General features: G+C 41.3%; 1 protein-coding gene across 2 annotated transcripts in view; it reads right to left on the reverse strand.

Annotated features, from left to right (window-relative positions):
• The window catches only part of ARMH4 (armadillo like helical domain containing 4), a 100,489-nt gene that overhangs the window by 60,524 nt on the left and 16,325 nt on the right, over window positions 1–23,640 (reverse strand). Inside the window, exon 4 of one of the 2 annotated variants that reach the window (XM_037139747.2) lies at window positions 22,057–22,269. The exons of the other annotated variant lie outside the window; for it this stretch is intronic. Within the exon in view, the coding sequence (XP_036995642.2) occupies window positions 22,057–22,269 (213 nt within the window). The remainder of the gene's footprint in view (window positions 1–22,056; window positions 22,270–23,640) is intronic. 2 annotated transcript variants of the gene reach the window in all.

Genomic DNA, 23,640 nt, shown 5'->3' on the forward strand with positions numbered 1-23,640 from the left:
ATGTGTACCCAGCACTCACCTACATTTGAAACTTTTAAAATCACAGTTATGTCAGGTAATTATTATGTAGCATGTTTATTCAGAGTCAAAGATCAGGTAATATGAATTTTTCTTAATTGTATCTATATGTACAAGGGTAGGAAAGAACTCTTTCCCATTTTCTGGAGGTGATTAAAGATTCATCCTTTGAAAAGCACACTGAAATGATAACAGAATTTAAAGAGAGTGTCCCTATCCCTTTATACCTTATAACGATGAATAAGAGAATTCCTTAGGTTTGCACAGTTTTCTTATCATTCTCCTGCATCAGTGAGCAGAACTCACAACCACGTCAAGTTGAGAGGGACAGAAGTCCACTCTGACACTGTTCTCTATAGAGGGAAGAGCAACCCAGGACGCTGGAAACAATTAGGTACATCAACGTTCTAGTCCAACTGGAAAGGGTTGAAAAAGTCACTTTCATTACTATCATCGTAAGAGTTAAATTCACAATTTGTGACTTTCAATGCTCCAAGTGGAGCACGTTTAAGGAACGTGAGATCCCCGATTTCATTTAGTTTCACCAATTTTAGTTTTCTAGGACTCCTGTGAGGCCCTGCCCTCACCACGGATGGACTCCTGCAGCCACTGAGGAATCCCGAGACTGTCGTTTGCTGCTTCGAGACAATTTTCTCCACACATACCCTTTTCCATCCATCATTTACAACTTATTTTTTACTTTTAAAACGGTATTACACCTAATCTTCATTCTCATCCTATAACTTTGTAGGGCTAATACTTGCCACTATTCCAAAAATTCAACAAATATTTATTAAGCACCTAGTTCCACGCGCTAGAGATAGAGCAATAGTGTCTCCGCCTTCATGGACCTGATAGGCCACTCAAGGCAACAAATAAAAAGACAGACAAATAATATGATACAAATCACACTGTGATTAAAACGGGCAAACAGAGGAAAATTCCCAGGCGCTGCTATTTCTGATGGGGAAACCAAGGAAAGTTTTTCTGATAAGGGAAGGTATGAACAGAAATCATACCAAAATAATGAATTCTCTTGCTTAATTGGGGTTAATTTAAGAAGAGCAGTCCCAGCAGTGAAAAACGGAGGCACAGGAAGGACAGAAGCCTTGAGTCGGAGGTGTCCATTTGTAGTCTAAGAAAGGGATAGTGGGGGGGGGGGGCGGGCAGGCAGCATCGTAGGAAGTGAGGAGGAAGAGGTATAGGCAAAGGCCAGTTCTGACATATTTATAATAAATGATTCTGGCTGCAGCGTGGAAAACAGGCTACATCGCAGCGAGAGACAAAGTAGGGAGACCCATTTGGAGGCTGTTTCAAAACCTAGGGCACAGAGGATGGTGCTGGGGTGCGGGTATCGTCCTGGATGAGGGGAGAGGAGGTCTGCTCTGGGATGTAATTTGCAGGTAGAGCCCTGCTGATGGTTACAATGTGGAGTGTGTGTGTGTGTGGGGGGGGGGGAAGATCCCACTTTCCCGAAAATGGGACTGAAGGATGAAAAGCAAAATCAAGAATTTTATTGGAGACGATAACTCGTGTGATGGATATGCCTATGACATCCAAATGAAAGTGTTGGCAGCCCAGGGAAAGGTCGAAGGTACAGACAACAATCTAGGCGTCATCAATTTATAAGTAATATTTCAAGCCTTAAGATGGACTGAGAGCCCCAGGAGAGTGAGAGTGTTGGGACAGAGAAGGGGCCCCGCCCAAGTCCTGGGCGATCGCACATTTACAAGTGGCCGGTAGAGGGAGACCAAGCAAAGGAGACAGGGAGGTGACTGGCAGGCGAGCGAGAGCCAGGCACCAGGGTGTTGAGGAAGCCCAGTGAATAAAACAGCTCTGAGGGGTTGAGTAAGCATTATGCTGAGTGAAATAGGCCAGGCATTGAAGGACAAATACCATATGATCTCACCTTTGACAGGAAGCTAAAGAATAAAACAAACGAGCAAACAGAATAAAAACAAAGACACTGAAATAGAGTACAAGTGGGCAGTGACCAGAGGGGAGAGGGAAGGGAACTTAAGGGGGAAAAGGGGGAGGGATTTTGAGGAACAAGTATGAAAGACACAGAGATGAGGACTGGGGGGGGGGATGGGAGAAATAGATTAAAAAAAAATGTACTTGAAAAGTAACTAAATAAAATTTAATATAAAAAAAAGAAACGAGAATGGCCGTCTGGCATGGACATGACCTCTGCCTTTGATATTTCGGAGGTCATTAGTGACCTTGACAAAAGTTGTTTCCGTGAAATGGGAGGGACAAAAGCAGAACTGGAATGGTTGAAAAGAAAATTAGAAAAAACGTTAGTGGGTACAGCAAATATAACTCTCACGAGAAATTGCAAAAGGGAGGGCCGCTGGGGTCAGCTGAAGGGAGATATGAGGTCGAGGGTAGGCTGTTAAAATAGAAGAGATTATTAGAATGTGCTTGTCAATTGACGGAAGATCTGGGAGCGAGCGGGAAACTGATGACGCGGGAGAGGGGAGGCAGCTGCAGGGGGCGCTGCCCTGAGAGCGGAGGGATCGCGCCGCGGTCACGCCCTGCACCGATTTCGGACAGGCTACTGGATGCGGCCGCCTCATCTGTAAAACCGTAAGGCTCCTACCCCACGGGGCGGTCGTAAGGACTACGTCAGTTAACACACGCGGTATTTAGAACTGAGCCTGGCGCACAGTGGCCGCTCTCTAAGGTTGGCTGCTTTGCTCCCGCTGCGAGGGGATGGGAGCCGGGGCGCCCCCTGCTTCCCGGGCCTCCTCCGCCGCAGCGGGGACCGGGGGGCGCGGCCGAGGGCGGTGCGGAGTTGGGAATGCAGTAGGTGAAAGTTATCTTCATATTTCTTTTATTTTCTCAGTCAAATTTTTAAAAAGCTGAAAAGGGAAAGAGAAGTGCTGGTGATTTTAGGCAAGAGGAGAAAGTGTGAAACAGTCCTCTTGAGAAACAGGTGAGCGAATTTCCCGGGGATATGCGGTAGGACTGCCAGGCAGCGTCGCGGGCCCACTGAGGATGTGCCTGCATCAGTTAAAGGGAGGCGGGTTGAGATGCTCGTGCGCTCTTCCCCGGCCACATTCAGCTGCTTGGGTGCAGCCATGGGTGGACGCGTGGAGTCAGCAGAGAGATTTTAAGCAGTGGCAAATTTTGCTAGAAGAGCTCACCTGGGGAGGGGTGGCGGACGGGGTAGATGACTGCGCGTAAGGCGACTGACTATAAAGGTGGACCAGGCACCGGGTACAAACTCTCAGCAGTAAGAAAATAAGAACAGGGGTCTAACGTGCAACACCGTGACTGCAGTTAACAACACCGTACTATATACTTGAAAGTTGTTAAGAGAGTTTATCTTAAATGTCATTAGCACAAAAAAAGTTATATAAAGAGATGGAACTTACCTAACCTTATGGTGGCAATCATTTTGCAATATCAACATGTATCGAATCATCACATTGTAAAATGGGCATCAGCCATTTAATAGGCAGTGCCCACCGAAGGTGCTGGGTTTTTCTCTTTCCATTCTTAGTACAGTTTAGATATGTTTAGATTTCCAGAAGATAGACACATAGCTAGCATTCCCACAGTATTACTAATGAGTCAAAGGGAAACTGCTGGTTGAGACCAGGTCGTCTCAACAGTGGGAGTTGGAGGAACCCCAGCAGCATACGTGTTCCCCATCATAACCTGTCTATTCTATCCTTGACTGACAAGAAGGAGCTCACCTACCTTCTGTCTCTTTAGAACTGACAGAGTGATTAATTTGAATCCTTGTCTTTTGCCTATTCATTGACTGGTTGTAAGCATCAAACCTCTCTTTTGAGTGGCCCTTTTCTTTCCTTAACAAAGTTTCAAAATCACTTTAAGGTAAATAAAGCACAGGAAGAAGAGGAAGGATAGCATGAAAAGACGCAGGGTGGCTTCTCTGGGCAGAGGCCGAGCACGCATTAGTCTCTCTCCCGCAGTCCCTCTGAAGGATGGCTCTGACACAGCCCCTCAGCACTGCTCTAAAGAAGCAGCATTTGTTGGAACACCTTTTCCCAGGAACCTTGTATGAGCAGTACAAGTGGTACCTCGGTACTCATGGTAATTCCTTCCGGAATTCATGAAGAGCACTGAAACTGACAGGTACCAAAGGAACTTTCTCTTTCAGGGCAGCGTCATGACTCATACTAGTTTTAGCAAGTCCTGAGCAAATGCCCAGTGCTCAACATTTTTTTCTCAAAGAAATGCGGCACGTACAGGGTTTGACGAGTTCTGAAGCTGACGAGTACCAAGGCGTGACTGTACCAATACAAACAAAAGCCACTGAAGCAAAAACGGTTTCCACACATAAAGAGTGGCTGAAGCACTGGAACTGCTTTTATTTTCCAGATTTTTTAAAACTTGGGCATCAAATTGGGCACAAGACTTAAATGCCTGAGAAGAAAAAATTAAACTTGTTTTGAGGCCATGAAGGGATTCTCCAGCAGATGGCTCTCTGGGATCATAAGGGGTGGAGGAACCCCAGGAGTTTGCTGGACACAAAGCTCAGCAACCTGCAATGCTAAGTGGACTTGGAGTTTATAGGCTCTTGTTACATTTCTAAAATCTTAAATATCTCTGCCAGCTAAGTGCTTGTACATTTTTTAAAATCAGTTCTTTATTTTACTTTTTTACCTTACATTGAGATATGTTATTGATTGTGCTATTACAGTTGCCTCATTTTTCCCCCTTTGCCCACCTCTGCCCGGTAATCCCTTCCCTCCAGCAATGTGCCCGTTCATGTCCATGGGTTGTGCATATAAGTTCTTTGGCTTCTCCATTTTCTATACTGTTCTTAACATCCCCCCCGCCCCCCATCTATTTTGTACCTACCATTTATGCTTCTTATTCCCTGTACCTGTTCCCCCATTACCCACTTCCCCCTCCCAACTAATAACCACCCAAATAATCTTCATATCTATGATTCTGTTTCTGTTCTGGTATTTTACTTAGTTTTTGTTTTTGTTTTTTACACTCAGTTGTACTCAGTTGTTGACAGTTGTGAGTCTGTTATCATTTCAATGTTCATAGTTTTGATCTTCTTTTTCTTTTTTTTATATTTAATTTATTTATTTTTAGAGAGAGGGGAAGGGAAGGAGAAAGAGTGGGAGGGAAACATCAATGTGTGGTTGCCTGTCATGTGTCCCCTACTGGGGACCTGGTCTGCAACTCAGGCATGTACCCTGACTGGGAATCGAACCTGCGACCCTTTGCTTCACAGCAATCCACTGAGCTACACCAGCCAGGGCCTCATCTTCTTTTTCTTAAATAAGTCCCTTTAACATTTCAGGTAAGAATGACTTGGTGATGAATTCTTTTAGCTTTACCTCATCTGGGAAGCACTTTATCTGCCCTTGCATTCTAAATGATTGCTTTGCTGGATAGAATAATCTTGGTTGTAGGTCCTTGCTTTTTTTTTTTAATCACTTTCAATAGTTCTTTCCAGTCCCTCCTTGCCTGCAAAGTTTCTCTTGAGAAATCAGCTGATAGCCTTATGGGAACTCCTTTGTAGGTGAGTGTCTGCTTCTCTCTTGCTGCTTTTAAGAGTCTCTCTTTATCTTTAACCTTTGGCATTTTAATTATAACATGTCTTGGTGTGGTCCTCTTTGGGTCCAACTTGTTTGGAAGTCTCTGTGCTTCCCGGACTTGTCTGTCTATTTCCTTCACCAAATTGGGGGTATTTTCTTTCATTACTTTTTCAAATAAGTTTTCATTTCTTGCTCTTTCTCTTCTCCTTCTGGCATCCCTACGATTCATATATTGGCCCTTTTGGAGATGTCCCAGAGTCATCTTATATTCTCCTCATTTTTTTGAATTCTTGGTTTTTCTTTCTGTTCTGGTTAAATGTTTATTTCTTCCTTATATTCCAAATTGTTGATTTGAGTCCTAGCTTCCTTCCCTTCACTGTTGGTTTCTTGTGCATTTTTCTTTATTTCACTTAGTGTATACTTCACTTCTTCCCATATGTTTTTACTGTACTCAGTGAGTTCTCTGAGCATCTTAATTACCAGTGTTTTGAACTCTGAATCTGATGGATTGCTTATCTCCATCTAATTTAGTTCTTTTTCTGGGGTTTTGTTCCGTTCCTTCATTTGGCCCATATTTCTTTGTCTCCTCAATGTGGCAGCCTCCCTGTGTTTGTTTCTGTTTTTTAGCTAGAGCTGCTTTGACTCCCTGTCTTAGCACACCTGTTAAGTTCAAGGGGCAGAGCCATAGGTATTGACCATGGCGAACCCACCTCACCATTTTGTGGCTCTGTGTGGGGAAAGGGGTCAGAGAAGGGACAGTGCCACTGCCTGGCTTCTGGAGGTTTGCCTGGCCCTCGCCCCATTTCCAGTCACTTCACCCACTTCCCGCATGTGACTGGCACCCTTCCAGCTGTTGGCCTGGTGGTGATTCCCAGAGTGGGTGGGTGTGTGTCCATGTGGGCCCTTTAAATGAACTCTCCTGAGAAACTGGCAGTTGTTCCACTGCCCCAAGCCCCACTGGTTTTTACAGTTAGAAGTTATGAGGCTTTATCTTCCTGGCACTGGAACCCTGGGCTGTGCAGTCTGGCCTGGGGCTGGGATTGCTCATGCCCACAGTATCTCTCCCGATTTTTATCTACCACGCATGACTGTGGGACCACCCATTCCACCACTGCCATCACCACCTCTCCACAACCCACCCCACCCTCTCTGCCCCCACTCCATATCTCTGCCCTGCTGCCCATCTGGATGAACGTGGCTTCTTTAAATCCTTGGTTTTCAGACTTCCATACAATTTGATTTCCTAGCAGTTCTGGGTGTTTTTTGTGTTTGAAGTTAGTTGTACTTCTTCTTGTGGTCGTGTGAGGAGATGAACCGTGTCTACCTATGCTTCCATCTTGACCAGAAGTCCTAAAACTCAACCTCTGGCTCTTGTCCCTATTCCTGTTGGAGCTACACTACCAAGGACTGAAACTGAGCAGGAAGTTGGGTTTCTTAACACCTGGCAAAGTCGGGGAAGCTTGAATCTTTCGCATACAATGGGACCACCTTCAGGTCAGCTGACAGTCTGGTCCAACAGAGGGCTCCAAGATTGTTTCTCAGTGTCTGCCCAGCCCTGAAAGCACATATGTGCAGCCAGCATGAGAGATCATTCTGGAGAAGCAGGGCAGTCACAAAATGAAGGCAATGAGAAACTACGGTCCTCAGTCCTTTGGGGGCAAGGATTAACTTGTTACATTTGTGACTTGGGAAAAAACACTCCTTGCTTTTCCGCAAACAGAACCACTCCAGACCAGCCATCTTGAGTCCTTCACAATGGCTGTTCCCTCTGCCTATAACATTTTTCCCTAGATGTTCACATGGCTCACCCCTCATCTGTCAGTCTTTGCTCAAATGATACCCTCTGCTTTCACATTTTTACCATGCAATATTATATATAATATAAATATAAGAAAAGATATATAATATTTGTTACTAAGCTTAACACTGAAAAGAATCCTGGAAAACTCACCATTTAACTTAAGAATTGGAATATTATTAACACTCTTGCATCTATTTGCATATACCTCTGTCATCTTATCCAACTTCTCCCTTTTAGTGCCATAAAAATATTACTGGATGTTATTTTCTGGGACTTCTTTTTCTTTTGGATTTATGGTTTTGAGTTTCACACATCTCATACAAAACACTGATTTGTTTATTGCACACTGATTTATGGTATTGTTATGCAAATATGTTGCTATTCATCTGTTCATCCCATGTCAATAAACCTTTAGGTTATTTGGTTGTTGCCAGTTTTTTCCTGTTATGCATGGGGCTGCTATGTACTCTTATAAATGATTTCTAATGTGTCCATTCACAGGTTTCTCTAGGATGCATTTCTACAAGTGTAACTGTTAGGTTAAGTGTTTGATGCTCTAAACAATGTCTAAAAATCCTTAGCGCCACATCCTCACCAACCTGTGGTGTTGTCAAATGTTCTTATTTTTAATCTAGTGTACATAAAATATGTCACCAGAGATGTAATTTGCATTCCCCTAATTACTTACGAAGTTGAGTATCTTAATCATATGTTTGTGTATCTCAGTAAAATGCCTCTCCATATGTTTGCTCCTTTTACTTTTGGGTTGTCTGTCATTTCCTATTGACTTTTGTTTTTTAGAATTCTTTCTATTCTAGACACTGATCCTTTATCAGTAATACATGTATTACCAGTATCGTCTCTAGTTTTAGAAGTCGTACTTTCACTAGCTTTCTCAAATTTTTTTATAACTCTTTAGTTTTAATATAGCTGAATTTATCAATATTTTCTTTTCTGGTAGGCAATTTTGTGTTAGAAATGTTTAAATCCTTCTGTATCATTAGTTCAGCAAGATATTCTATCATTTTCTCCAATGTTTAAGTTTCACTTTTTACAACTGTTTTTAAACCACATGAAATTGATTTGGGAGTATCATGTTACATTCACTTTGATTTGATTTGATTTGATTTTCCATATGGACAACCAACTGTCCCCGACCATTATGGAGACCAAGTGCCTCTCCCTCTGCCCTGCACTGCCACCTCCACCACATGTCAAGGACACCACGGTAGTGTGCCTGCCTCGGTGCTCACTGTGCTGTTCCACCAGTCATCTCCATTCTTTCTGACCATGACCACATGGCCTGAACACAGACAGGAAGAGTGAGACTCCACAAGTGTCAATATCTGGTAGGGCCAGTGCCCTGGTCCTCCGATTTATCCTTCTTTAGCAGCGCACTGGCTATTTGGGGGGCTTTTGTGCTTCCACACAAATTTTACAAACAGTCAACTTGTTATGAATTAATGAAATGGAAAAATAAAATAATAAAATCATTTTTACTATCTCACTCCTTTTATTTTCTTTGGGCTCTTTTGTTTTTACAGCTTAAGGTGGGGCTGTTTAGTTCCTTAATTTTCAGGCTTTATTCTTTCCTTTAACCTTTAAAGGCTAAAGAGCATCCTTTAAATATCTCATTACCTTCATCTTATAATGTTTGATATAATAGTTCACTATGATTCAGTTCTCATTATTTTTATTTTCTATTATGATTTTTCTTTGAGCCATAAGTTATTTAGAATTGTGGTTTTTTAATTTTTAAAGGTATAGTACAATTTATCTTTTTTATTTTCAATTTCTAATGGACTTGAACAGCCATCAGGGAAGGTGGGCTACATGTAACAATTCTTTGAAATTCATCAAGATTACTTGATGGACTAGTACAGAGTCAGTTATTATAAATATTCAATGTCATGTAAATATTCAATGGCACTTGAAGATAATGTGTATTCTCTAACAGTTGGGTATAGTATCTTATATAGGTCCATGAATGCACTTTGTCTTAAATTCTATTTTGTTTGAAAATTTCAGCAAATTAAATTCAATGCATGGAAAAGATTGTGTAGCATGACCAGCTGGGCTTATCCCAGAGACACAGTGACTTCGTCATTTGAAAATCCATCAGTGTAATTCACCATATTGACAGAAAAACCATGTCAGCATCTCCATAAGTGCAGTAAAATAGATTCACTAAAAGCATTTGAAAAACTCCAGTATCCATTTGTAACCAAAAACCAAATTTTGAAAAAAGTTTCAGCAAGCTAGGAAAAGGAGCAGGCTCCCTCAAGTGGATAAAAATCTCTATAAAAAAACCCACAGTCAGCATCGCATTCAGTCCCCTTGTATTTACTGTCATCACTGACATAGGAATTTGTCCCTTTCTTGGTTCTTTATTGATCTTCCAGGTCACTCTCTCATTGCATATTTAACCATTTAATTATCGAAGGTTTTCCCCCAGTGATTATATTTACACATTTTATTTGGTGCTTTTTAAAAATCTGCTAGATCATTTTCATTAGCCTCTTACTACTTGCTCATTTTTGTGATTTCATCTTTTATTTCTTTAAACCTTTTATACATGATATTTTGCATTCTGTGTTGATAGTTTTCGTATCTAAGGTTCTACATAGGGAGCAGGAGGATCAGTTCTTGGTCTTTTCTGCTGACTCTCAGCTGTGGCTGTTTGTTGACCTTTTATGACAAGCTTCTATCAGCATGGTTTTAACCTGTGGGAAACCTATGGGTCTCGGTTGGGCATAATTTTTTCCAAAGAGGGCTTAACATTTGCTTCAGTAGGGAGTCGGGTGGTGATACAAACCTGGAACTACTCTATTCCCCTTTTAAAGATCCAGGCTTAGTGTGGGAATCTGCATCCATTCCCTCTTCCTGCTGCTCGTTCCCCTGCACTCCTGTTACTACTGTTTGTCCTCCAGCGTCTTCACATTCCCAGGTGCTTATTCCTTAGAGCTCACTCCTCGGCTTTCTGCTCGCATGTGAGATGGATCAAGCTACAAAGTACACTTCTTGGAGATTTTTCTGACCACATGCAATCTCAGTCATGCATCAAAGCCTATGATCTAATCATTTTGCTACAGCAGGATCCATCAGAGCCTTCATCGGAAGCTGAAGTCCCAGTAGCTTTCAAAAGTGTACACGTCTTCTCCATGTGGAGTGCGTCCAAGAAGTTCAGTAAGAGCTCTTACTGGCTTTTCAAGCTCCACTTTCAAATTCTCCAATTTCAAACACTTATAAGAGCATCTGTAATCTGGGGTGCATTTTAAAATTAAATAAAAATCTCAAGTGTTCTTGTTCATTAAAAATTCTGCTTTAAACATTTCTGTTAACTTATTCATTTATCTTTTTTAAATGCCTCCTCACAGTGCTTTTTTAAAACCCTCGATATTAACAGATGCAAATTTCATGAGAACTTCTTACTAAAGTTCAAACTTCCCATGAACTCTATGGTAGTAAATATAATAACTAGAAACTTCCTCCATTCTAACCTTAACAATATTGAAAAGGTACCTGCATGAGAAAACAGAAAGCTGTGATAAGATAATCTGTTCACTTCAAAGAGTTTATACACAAAGCAAAATGTTTTAGATTCAACCCACGTTTCGGATAGGTGTTTAAATATTTTCTTACTTTGTTTAATATTACTCCCTTTAGATTAGAGGATTCTGCTATAGATAACGTCATCTCCTTTATCTGGTTAGCGAGTGAGAAAGATCAGCCAGTGTACATGACATCCCTCACATTTCCTGGTCATGACATTACCACTGTTCAGCCTTGCCTGCAAATAATTGGTGCTCTCCAGTATCTCCTATAAATCCTACCCCAAATTAAATTGCATTCTTAATGGATTCAGCCCTAGAGCAATAATTATAAGTTCCAGAGTCTAACTCCTGTTCATTAAACAACTCACTTTGGTTTCAGATGACAGCCTTTCATGTATTTCCCTCTGGAAAGTAAGACTACAGCAATACTATTCTATTCCTCAAGGGTGCTATAAAGAGAAACAGAGAAGCTATACTAATATTGTATCCATAAATTCTGAACCATGCAAAATAAAGCCTTCCCCTTCAATAATTTAGCAGTCTTAAAGGAATATTTACTTTAAGCAAACATATACAGAATTTGTCTATAAAAATCTACATATACCCAAAAGATAAACTGCAGGTTGGTTAGGTTGATTATCAATTTTTCAAAACTTTGTATGAACATAGATTTCCCGTTCAAACTTTCAAACATGACTCAACTAATCCAAAATGAGATTTACATATTAATTCGTGGAAACGTGTCATTTTATCATACCCGTGTACATTTAGCTCCTGGAAACCAGAGGTGCTGTCTTATTTTGGGGGCCCCACCCCCCAGAATCACTGTGTCTTACACAAAATAAGGCCCTCGATATATGTTGATAGAACAGAAATAAACTGAACAGCACTTTAATTATCTTCATCTTCAAAATAAGTAGTAATTCCTGTGATGGCTGCAATATATTTTTTATTTATATTATGTAATGCTTCAAATGAGTATAACATCAACTTTTTAAAGGAAGATCTACGTACTTTAGTCACACCGGGGCGAGGGGCGGCCCCACAAGGAGAAATGACCTTCGTAGAAATTAACTCCAATAATGCTTTCAGTCTCCTGCCACCCACCTTTCCTCTCTTTCCCTCCCTCACACTCTTGCTTCCTAAGGGTTTGAAAAATCACTTAGCCCTGACTGGTGTGGCTCAGGTGGTTAGAGTGTTGTCTTGTAACTGAAAGATTTCAGGTCCAATTCCCCATCAGGGCACACGCCTAGGCTGTAGGTTCAATCCCCACAGTCTGGGAGCAACCAATCAATGTTCCTCTCTCACATCAATATGTCTCTGTCTCCCTTCCTCTCTCTCTAAAAGAAGCAATGAAAAAAATGTCCTCGGGTGAGGATAAAAAAATTACTTCAGTTTATGGATTTACCCTTACCTGCCTGAATGCAGAGGTTGGTATGGATTCCAAAAAAGAAAGAAAGAAAATAAGTTTCGTGCAAGCAATCAAGCAAATTTCCACTGAATTTCTATCAGAATGTGGCTGGGAACCACCACTGCAGTCACATAAAAAGTGCTCAGCTCGGGGCCCTAAATAAGACTGGATTTAAACCAATAACAACAAACAGGGCAAGTCAAATAGGAAGCACATCAGTTAAACAAGGGAATGGCCCTAAAACCACGCACTCCATCACTGATCACCTTTCACCCAGCACCAGGTACCTGCAGGCCACTATGGACAGAAGGCAAAAAGATCTGACTCTGCCCTTCAGGAGGTTTTGGAAAATGCAGCTGAGAGCAACACTGACGGTCAATGGCTTGGAAAAACGGATCTGTTTTTGGTGTGCATGTTCATCAGAAAAAAAATGATAGGCAGGCCCTGGCCAGATAGCTCAATTGCTTGGAACATCATCCCCATAGCCAAGGTTGTAGGTTTGATCCCTGGTCAGGGCACATTCAATAAATGCATAAATGAATGTAACAACAAATCAATATTTTTCTCTCTCTTAAGTCAACAAATTTTTAAAAAATAGAAATGATCAGCTAACACTTGAATTCATTCCCGACACTTTAAAAATCAGAATATTTCACATAGAAATCAGATTTTTCGTCTGCTCTTGGAAAAATCCTGCAATCTGGCATCACTCAGCTCACGTTCGCCTCCTGGCAACGATGCCAATGGCAGCCGTCTGGACCGGAGGGAGCGTGTGCCCTCTGTTGCATCACACTCAGCACTACTGAGTGTCTTAGGCACCTCTTCTTTGCTTACTCGCATTATCCACCTAGCCCCTGACCCACAGCTGCATGGAGAAGTTGTGAATATCTCATTCTAACAATTAACCCAACTCCCTCAGGCACACCTGCCTGAAAGGGCCTCTGTTAAAAGGGGGGCAGGGGGAGGCCGAGGAGCAGCAGAGATTCTCTTACTCACAGATGTTCAGAAAATCAGCACAATGAACACAGATGATGGATGTGAAGCTCTTAGCCAAGAGGAGTAATTCACTACTAAAGTACATCACAGAGGAAAATGAAGAGATCACTCAGTTTAACACAGAACAAAAAGCAAAGAAGAAAAAGAAGTTAGAGGATGAAAACACAGCTTGAGTGGAGCCAGCAGAGGCTGGAGGAGTGGATGGTGAGCATTACACTCCATCACCATTTGGAAAAAGCAGCCCTCGGCAGACAACTACTTTTTTATTCCTTTCTCTCTGGAAAATCAAAACTCCAATAGTTTTTCCTTTTGCTTTTACCCAGAAATTAAAGGCTGGTAACAGGTAATTTTAAAAACAATAAATACATAGTAGTACATAATTAATACATAATTTTAATTGGTAAATGATGCAAAATATTCATATTTACTATTCATTCACCCCATGCCATGCATGTATTTACTATGCAAGATGTCACCTTATTCTCACACAATATTCCTGCTTTACACAGAAGGAAAAACTAAAGTCTAAAGAAATTACATAATTTGATCAAATCACACTGCTTATTTGTCATGGAGCTAACTCAAACTGTTATGTCCATTTGGAACCACAGCCAGAGCTATCTTCTTTTTCTTGTTCCTTTTTCAGAGCTCCTTCCCACTGCCTATGCAGCTCATCAGTGTGAGCTGGGTGGTCTCAGGGGCTTCATAAAGGAGGGTGAGCTTGAGCTGAACTGTTTGTTTCCCCTTCCCGTCCTTTTAACTTTAACTTCACAGCCCTCTGTTTACAGAGTAGTGTAGCTCTTAGTATGGTTTGCTATGGACTGACAGAATGGTCCCATTATCATGCAGCTGTATCTCCTGTATGGTGAGAACAATGTTATACTGCCCAGACATGGATCACACCTCGGTTTTAGCAGAAATGGGATTTCCTCTGGAAGGCGGGATGTATAACACACGGTGTCAATCATGTAGTCTTCTGGCTGTCGATTGCCTAGGGACTGAAGGTGTGTCCTTCTACAGGGAAATCAGCACAGAGGCATATATGGGGGCTGGAGGTCCCCTACTCAATGATGGACCCTGGAGGAAATATACCTCTTGATCTTGGCTCTCCCAGGTGGAGGCAGGGTGGGGAGGAGAAAATAAGTGACCCTCTGTACTGAAAACAAACCAAGCACTGACAAGCCAGCAAGCCCGGCACAGTGCCTGAAAAATTGTTCCAGTGCTTCAGGTATAGAATATAAAAACATGGAATGGATCAGGGCATGGGCGCCCTGGGAGCTTGTTAGCTAAGGCAAGGTCAGAGAGGGATTTGTATCTTCTGAGTCTAATTCATTTGAGGTTTCTTTTATTTTCTTGATTTTATTGCTTTGTTGTTCCCTAAGGTTTACACCAAGTAATTTTCAATTCTGTACTAATTTCAGCTGAAAGAAGTGAAAGGGTTTTCATTTATGTTTCTGCTAGAGTTTTAATAGGAAGTGGGACTTAGAGGATGTGCAGCAGATACCTTGAGAAAATCCACAGGGAGCAGGGCCTTCTGCCCACCCAGAGAATCTCCTCTCATGCTAAACCCTTGGAAGTTCCTTATGCTGTCTTTCTGAAAGAAATTTCTGTAGAATACTTTGTTTGCAGGTATTAAACAATGTAGAAGGAGGTAGAATGGCTGAAAAGAAAAGGCACTAATAAATGCAGACAGAATCAATGTAAATCTTTTGGGACAAACTTAATGTCTCTAACTGTGAACATTTTAAAAATTTTATAAGACCATTCAAGTTGAGGCATTATGTTTTGCTTCCAATCTTTTCCTTTGGGGATATATATGCAATTACATGTCTGGTGCAAAAACAACTTCATGGTTATGAATACAGCCTGAGAAAGTGAAGTTGATAATATCCTCACATTATTTCCTACATTGTTAGGGTTTGTAATTATTTATACTCCAATGAAATAAAATTCTCATGTTTACACCAGTAAAAGAATTATATCTATCATTATATTTAACAAATCATGTCTTAGCTCCACAATGCAGCAAAGAGGGTTGCCCTGCCCAGGTGAATACCTAAAGGCCCCACCCCCTTACAATTTAACAAGAGTGCCAAGACAAAGAAATATGGCCAAAATGAAAGAACAGAGCAAAACTCCAGAAAGAGAGCTAAGCGATGAGGAGGTAGCCAACCTGTCTGATGAAGAATTTAGAGCTCTGGTAATCAAAATGCTCACAGAACAGACTGAGCTTGGTCACAAAATGAAAGAACAAATAAAGGCTACCCAAAGTGGAATAAAGCAAAATATTCAGGGAACCAACAGTGATAGGGAGAAAGCCAGGACTCAAAGCAATGATTTGGGAAAAAAGAAAGAAATAAACATACAACCAGAACAGAATGAAGAAACAAGAATTCAAAAAAATGAAGAGAGTCTTACAAACCTCTGGGACAATCTGAAACATTTCAATATCTAAATTATAGGGGTGCCAGAAGGAGAACAGCAGCAAGAAATTGAAATCTTATATGAACAAATAATGAAGGAAAACTTCCCCAATCCGGCAAAGGAAATAGACTTCCAGGAAGTCCAGGAAGCCCAGAGAGTTCCAAAGAAGGTGGACCCAAAGAGGAACACAACAAGGCATATCATCATTAAGTTACCCAAGATTAAAGATAAAAAGAGAATCTTAAAAGCAACAAGAGGAAATGAGACAGTTACCTACAAAGGAGTGCCCATAAGACTATCAGCTGATTTCTCAAAAGAAACCTTGCAAGCAAGAAGGGACTGGAAAGAAGTATTCAAAGTCATGAAAGGCAAGGACATACAACCAAGATTACTACATCAAGCAAACCTAGCCTTTAGAATGGAAGGACACATAAATTGCTTCCCAGATAAGGTCAAGTTAAAGGAGTTCATCATCACCAAGCCCTTACTATATGCAATGTTAAAGGGACTTAACGAAGAAAAAGAAGATCGAAAACTCTGAATAGTAAAATGCCAACAAACTCATAACTATCAAAAACTGAACCTAAAAAAAGAAAAACAAGAAAAATAAAAACTAAGCCAACAACTAGAACAGGAACAGAATCAGAGAAATAGACATCACATGGAGGAGTTTCAGTGGGGAGGGGGAGGGCAAGGGAGGAATGGGGGGAAGGTACAGGGAATAAGAAGCAGGATTGGTAGGCAGAAAATAGATGGGGAGAGATTAAGAAAGGTGTAGGAAACAGAGAATTCAAAGAATTTATATGTATAGCCCATGGGCATGAACTAAGGGGGGTGCAGGATGGAGGGGAGGTAATGGGAGGAAAGTAGCAAAACTGTAATAGCATAATCAATAAAATATACTTAAAAAATTAATAAATAAAAAAATCATGTCTTAAAAAAGCCTTAACTTTCTGCAAATATCTAAAATGTCTTTGAAATCTCCACAGTCCATGATGCAGTTGCGAGCTACATGTTTGCTTCAACAGCTGCGTAAAGCCACACGTGGAAAGCCCTGCCTGGACCAATGCTCACAGGGATTCTCAGCCCTGGGGTGTGAGCCCAGATGAAACACTCAGAACCAACCCTTTTGCCTGAGATTCTGAACACCCCTCTCACAGAGGTGGTGCAGCTTCCCATAAATGAGGTATTTGTTAGCTCGAGGCCAGGTACCTGGTTGCCTCTGCTACATTGAAAAACAGCCACTTCAGTTACTAAAAACTATTCTTTTTTTAAAAATTCAATTTACTGGAGTGACATTAATATAGGTTTCAGTTGTACAATTCTGTAACACATCATCTGTATATTTTATTGCGTGTTCACCACCCAAAGTCAAGTCTCCTCCCAACACCACTTATCCCCCCTTTACCCGCCTTCCTCCCAACACTCCCCTCTCCTTCTGACAATCACCATCCTGCGTCTGTGTCTATGAGGTTGTTTGTTTTTACTCAATCTCTTCACGTTTTTCACCCTGTCCCCCAGACCCCCTCCCTTCTGACAGCTGTCAGTCTGTTCTCTGTATTTATGAGTCTGTTTCCATTTCGTTTGTTGGCTTATTTTGCTCATTAGATTCCACATATGAGTGAGATCATATGATACTCCTCTTTCTCTGACTGGCTTATTTCACTTAGCATAATGCTCTCCAGGTCCATTCATGTGTTGCAAAGGGTAAGGTCTCCTTTTTTATGGCTGAGTAGTATTCCACTGTGTAAATGTACCACAGCTTTTTTAATCTACTCATCTACTTGTAGACCCCTGTGCTGCTTTCAAATCCTGGCAATTGTAAATAATGCTGCAATGAACACAATGGTATATATATTCTTTCAAACTAGTGTTTCAAGTTTCTTTGGATATAGTCCCAGAAATGGAATCACTGGGTCATAGAGCAGTTGTACCATTAATTATTTGAGGAAACTCCATACTGTTTTGTACAGCGGCCGTACCAATCCGCATTCCCACCTGCAGTGCACAAAGGTTCCTCTTCTTCACATCATTGCTAGCACTTGCTGCTTGTTGATTTATTTTTATTTTTTTAATTAATTTTATTTATTTATCTTTAGAGGGGAAGGAAAGGAGAGAGGGAGAGAAACATCAATGTATGGTTGCCTCTCGTGCATCCCCTGCTGGGCACTGGCCTGCAACCCAGGCATGTGCCCTGACTGGGAATTGAACCGTGATCCTTTGGTTTGCAGGCCCGCACTCAATCCACTGAGCTATGCCAGCCAGGAGCTTGTTGATTTATTGATGATGGTCATTCTGACAGGTGTCAGGTGATATCTCATCATTGTGGTTTTAATTTGCATTTTTCTGTTAATTAGTGACATTGAACATCTTTTCAAAAGTCTGATGGCTATTTGTATGTCCTCTTTGGAGAAGTGTGTATTCAGGTCCTTTGCCCATTTTTTAATTGAATTTTTTTCTTTGGTGTTGAGTTTTATAAGCTCTTCATAAACTTTTAATATTAACCCCTTATCAACTGTATTCTCCCATTCAGTGGGTTGCCTTCTGTTGATAGTTTCCTTTGCTGTACAAAACCTTTTCAGTTTGATGTAGTCTCTTCATTTTTTTTTTTTGGCCTTTTGTTTCCCTTGCCTGAGGACATATGTCAAAAGAAATACTGCTATGATAAATGTCTGAGATTTTACTGCCTGTGTCTTCTTCTAGGACTTTCATGGTGTTGAGTCTAACATTTTAGTCTTTAATCCATTTTGAGTTTATTCTTATGTAGGGTGTAAGGGGGTGGTCTAGTTTCATTTTTTTTGCATTTATCTGTCCAATTTTCCCAACACCATTTATCGAATAGACTGTCTTTATGCCATTGTATGTTTTTGCCTCCTTCGTCAAATATTAACTGACTATAAAAGCATAAGTTTATTTCTGGGCTCTGTATTCTGTTCCACTGATCTGTATGTCTATTGTTATGGCAGTACCATTCATATATAATTAGAAATTTTACTTTACCATTTGGGAACAGAAAAAGACATTAATAGTCAACAAAAAAAAAGGATGTCAGTCTATACAGAGGTCATGTCCAAAAATCCATTTATGTAGTTATGCATGTATATGTAACTTGCCATTATCCTATCTTGAATAAAAAATGAGAATACGTTTGTCATGTTTATACTTCAAACATGCTGAATACAGCCCTAGCACAGTCATGCCTGAGATAAGTACAATGCATTTTTATCACCCTGAAAACATTTATTTCCTTAAAAAAATATACAGAGAAGTAAAGGGTATCAGGCAAGGTGACAGATAAACCACTGTCCCTTCATACACCAGACTCTGTTTTTGCTGACAACGTCAAGGACACGGAAACAGCCACAGGGTGCAGTGCACTTACTGAGGCAGGCTTTCTTCCGTGACTGAGAATGTAAAACACAGCAAAACTTCTCCGCCTCCACCAGGGCACGCCTCTCAGGTGGGTGTCCCAGAGACCGAGCACAGCTGCCTGCACAGCCAGCTGGAAAACCCCTGCTATATTTTAAATTCTGACCCCCCCCCAAAAAAAAATACATTCAAGCCCCAAACCATGGTACTTGTGAATGTGACCTTACTTAGAAATAGGACATTGGCTAAGTTAAGATGAAGTTATGAGGTTAGTCTTCATCTAATGGCTGGTATCCTTATAAGACGAGGAAAATTTGGGCCCAGGGACACAGGCGGGGAAGACAGCCAGGTGAAGGGAAAGACAGAAGTTATAGTTATGGTTCCACAAACCAAGAAATGCCTGAGGCCCCCGGCCGGAAGAGGCGAGGGCTGAAACTGCCCTAGAGGCTCTGGAGGGAGCCTTGCCAGCCTTCACCTTGATTTCAGAGTTCTAGGCTCTAAAGCTTCAGGAGAACAAACTTCTGTTTTAAGTCACCCGGTTCGTGGTGCCTTGTTACTGCAACCCTAGGAAACTGACACACTCCCTCAGTCATTATATCGTACAGACGCAAAGGAGGCAACAAGAAGACAGCGTGCCAAGTAGATACAATTTCAGGCTCATTTGGGCCACTAGTTATCTCTTAAAAAATAAATATTCAGAACTTTCCACAAAGGTTCTTGCTCCTGGGGTATCCGGTGTCAAATAAGGGCAGGTCACTTGTCCATACCCCATTGAGAAAAACAGCCCACTCTCTGGAGACGGGCTCCTGCCCCCTAGTGGGAAGATATCGAAATAACATGAGAGGAGTTTGATAATGTAATTAAATAAACACAGATCTGACACTAGAGAATTGTACATCGCTTGTCAACACGTCACAGGGATTAAAACTTAAAAGGGAGCTATCTGGATATAGCACAACACATGGTTCTAGGTAAGAATAAACTACCTTCCTGTGGGTATAATCCTACGGTGGAATTAAAATGCTCTACCCAGTCAAAGACGCGAGCTGCACTTACACTCCTGGGCAAGATGGAAAATCGTGAGCACGTGGAGGTCTCCACTGCATCCAGAAATCTAGTAGGTTTCCAAGTTCAAATCCGTGTAGTCACTTCAGTTTTCACAGGATTAGATAGGCCAGCATAAAACTGATTGTGAAATTATTAATGTATTCTGATTAGAGATAAATTGTGCTCCCTGGTATTTAGGAAAAAAGGTGCGCTCATTCAAAATCTCAAACCCAACAACGTAGTAGAAAGAATATCTTCAAACCAAAAAACTGTCATTTGTAAGCCTTGACAAGGATCATAATTTAGATCAAAACTGACAAAATATATCCTCAAAAGAAAGTCGAAATTGAATTGTATAGAAAAACTTCCTCCAGGGTGTCTTAGGCGAGTTAAGAAATTTCTCACATATTTCGATACAACTGTCATCACCTACTAAATTTAGAAAACTTTTGCAGTTTCACAAGTATAGATTATTCATAAATATATTTTTTCTCTGACTTAATGAGCCCTGCTGGGTAAAGCTGTCATCTCTAATTCAGGTTAATTTGGGGAAACCTGCTTTTTCCAGATGGTACTGAGAGCATGCAGTTAATACGAGACTAAGCTCAAAGTCACATGATTTTTATCTTAGCGTGAAGTGCAAGAGCTGTTAGCCTCTGAGCTGGCTTTGATCCATTTCTTAAACCACGATTCTACTATGGAATTTTCCACACTACTCATAAAATGTCCCATTTCGCTAACAGAACACAATAGTGTAACCCTGAAAGTCTATAATACAATCAGCTGGACCCCCTTCCCTACTGCAGAGAAGATGAAATAACAAATAAGAGCCCATCCTATGTCCTCACCACACCAAGCACATGGCTAATTCAGTGCCTGAAAGCTTACCCATCTCCCAGATTAGCTTGAGAAATGCAGCACTACAAATCTCTGGATGTTCTGCCCTCTGGCCAGGAGTTATTAACCTGCCCAATGCTGATTAACTAAATGGCCTGTTGCCATATGTCCAGTCTCCCTGTTTGTGCAGCTGTGCTCCAAGCATCCTTTTCATGCTCAAAGCCCATGTCTTGGAAAGTATAAATCGGCATGCATTTCTCAGTCTTAACAGGTGAGGAAATGGCCTGTTTCAAATAGTAAAACATCCTAACCCAGAGATGTGATGAACGAGAAGAGAATAACCCAACTTGAACAACCAGAACAGTGTTATGAAAATACAATCCACATTAAAACTCCCATCCAAGAAATTCTGGTGGGGAAACTCAAGTTTTCCACTTATCCAGTATTCTCAGTCCAGCCTCCATGTTGAACTCATCTTGAGCAGTCTCTCTCCTACAGTGTTCGTGCCAAATCCCATCCCACACCAAAGAAATCAGAATCACTGGGAGAAGGACTCACTCGCGCATTAGGGTTTTTAAAGCTCCCCAAGATGATGCTAAAGTTCAAGTGTAGTTGAGAATGAATGACCTAGGCCAGGGGTCAGCACGCTTTTTCAGTAAAGGGCCGAAGTGTAAATATTTTAGGTTTTACGGGCATTTAGTCTGTCCCGACCACTCAGTTGCTGTGCTGGCACAAAAGTAGCCACAGACACAACATGAATGAGCATGTGTGGCTGTGTTCCCATACAGCTTTCTTTAGGAACACTGACATTTCAATTTTATATAAATTTTCCATGCCATGAAATATCCTTCTTTTGATTTTTTTCAATCACTTAAAAATGCAAAGCCCATCCTCAGCTTACAGGCCACGCAAAGACAGATGGCTGGCCAGATCTGGCTAAGCCACAGTTTTCTGACCCTTGACCTATTCTGCAGATTGAACCTACCTCTTAATCTTTTCTCAAAACAACATTTGCTCAGTGACACATTCAACCAGTCCTAGGAAAAATGCCCTTCAACGCATGGGTACCTTCAGATTCGAGCTGGTCCAGGCCATACGGGGCAGCTGTATTAACAAGGCCAATGGATGGAACGAGGATTCTTCTCTCGGAGGACGCCTCGGAATCAGAAAGCGCTGGAGAAACGCTGGGTGCCTCCTCCGTTATTCCAGGGGGGGTCACTGGAGAGCCAAAAACTGGCGTGATCCACTCCTCCTTGGGCCCTGTGACTGTGTCCTTTAGGTCTGTCAAATGCAAGAGACAGGGCTTGACCCAAGGATGATCACTATGGGAAATGTGTACTTGTGCTTTTACTTTTCAAGCAAGAAATCATTACAGACACTTAGACCAGTGCCCCTCCCCGCCCTGCATCAGCCCAGCTACCCAAAGCAAACGCTTTATCTTGTAGGAAAAGATATTGTCTCACATCAGATATTTGTTTCTAAATTTTAACTTCCCATTTATCCTATTGGCAATATTATGGCTGTTTTAGGATTTTATTCCATTTATTACCAAAGATAGAGAATTTAACAAAAATTTATTAAAATATATGCTAATGATGACTTTTTTAAAAATTAGGTCACAGAGTAAGAACCTAGATCTGTGTCGGGAATATACTCGAGTTCGAAGCAGCCAAATTTAGCCCCAGGTCTTTCCAAATCTCCAGGGTGGTATTTTGCAAGCCTGGTTGACCATCAGAACCTCCCGAGGTAACTTTTTAATGGTAATTTCATGCTTTCCACATATCCCAACTTACTGCATCAGAATCTCTTTAGTGGTGACACCTGAGAAAATATTTTTAAAAGCTCTCAGGATATGGATTCACTGAGTCTCTCATATATTGCTGTCAAGATTATAAATTGGTGCGATTGGAAAACAGTTAGGCATTGCCTCCTAAAGTCGAAAATTCATATACACTATGTCCCAGGAATTCAGTTCCCAGGTACACACCCAGGAGAAACTCCTACACACACACAACAGAGGATGTGAAAAAGAATACTTATGGCAGTCGTGTTCGCAGTAACCAAACCTGAATGACCCAAATGCAAATCCCTGGGAGAGACTGGATGAAGACTGAGTAAACTGTGATGTATTTTCACAATATTTAATGGAGTATTAAAAACAGTCAACACAAAAGAGCTAGAGTAAGTAAATCTTAGCCATAAAATATTAAGTAAAAAAAAAAACAAACTAAGCCCTAAAAAAGGCTATCTATAGAACAATACCACTTTAATAAAGTTAAAAATCAATGAAAAATTTTAAATGTATGATTTTAAGAGCAAATATCGATGCAATAAAACTAAAAGAAAGGGAAGTCAAGGAGGCAACGAACACCAGACGGGATGCTGCTAACAGAGGAGGAGGAAGGGGTCGAGATGAGAAGGGTCGTGGGTTCCATGTAGGTTACTGACAAGGCCCTTGGAGTATTTGGGGGGAGCAGGATTAGAAGGTATTTATTACATTGTTAAAAATAATTCCATTAGCCCTGGCTGGTGTAGCTCAGTGGATTGAGCATGGGCCTGTGAAGCAAAGCATCGCCAGTTCAATTCCCAGTCAGGGCACATGCCTGGGTTGCGGGCCAGGTCTCCAGCAGTGGACACATGAGAGGCAACCAC

The sequence above is a fragment of the Artibeus jamaicensis genome, unplaced genomic scaffold, assembly GCF_021234435.1.
Source record: "Artibeus jamaicensis isolate MK-2021 breed Jamaican fruit bat unplaced genomic scaffold, CSHL_Jam_final contig_851, whole genome shotgun sequence".
In the NCBI taxonomy this organism is placed as follows: domain Eukaryota; kingdom Metazoa; phylum Chordata; class Mammalia; order Chiroptera; family Phyllostomidae; genus Artibeus; species Artibeus jamaicensis.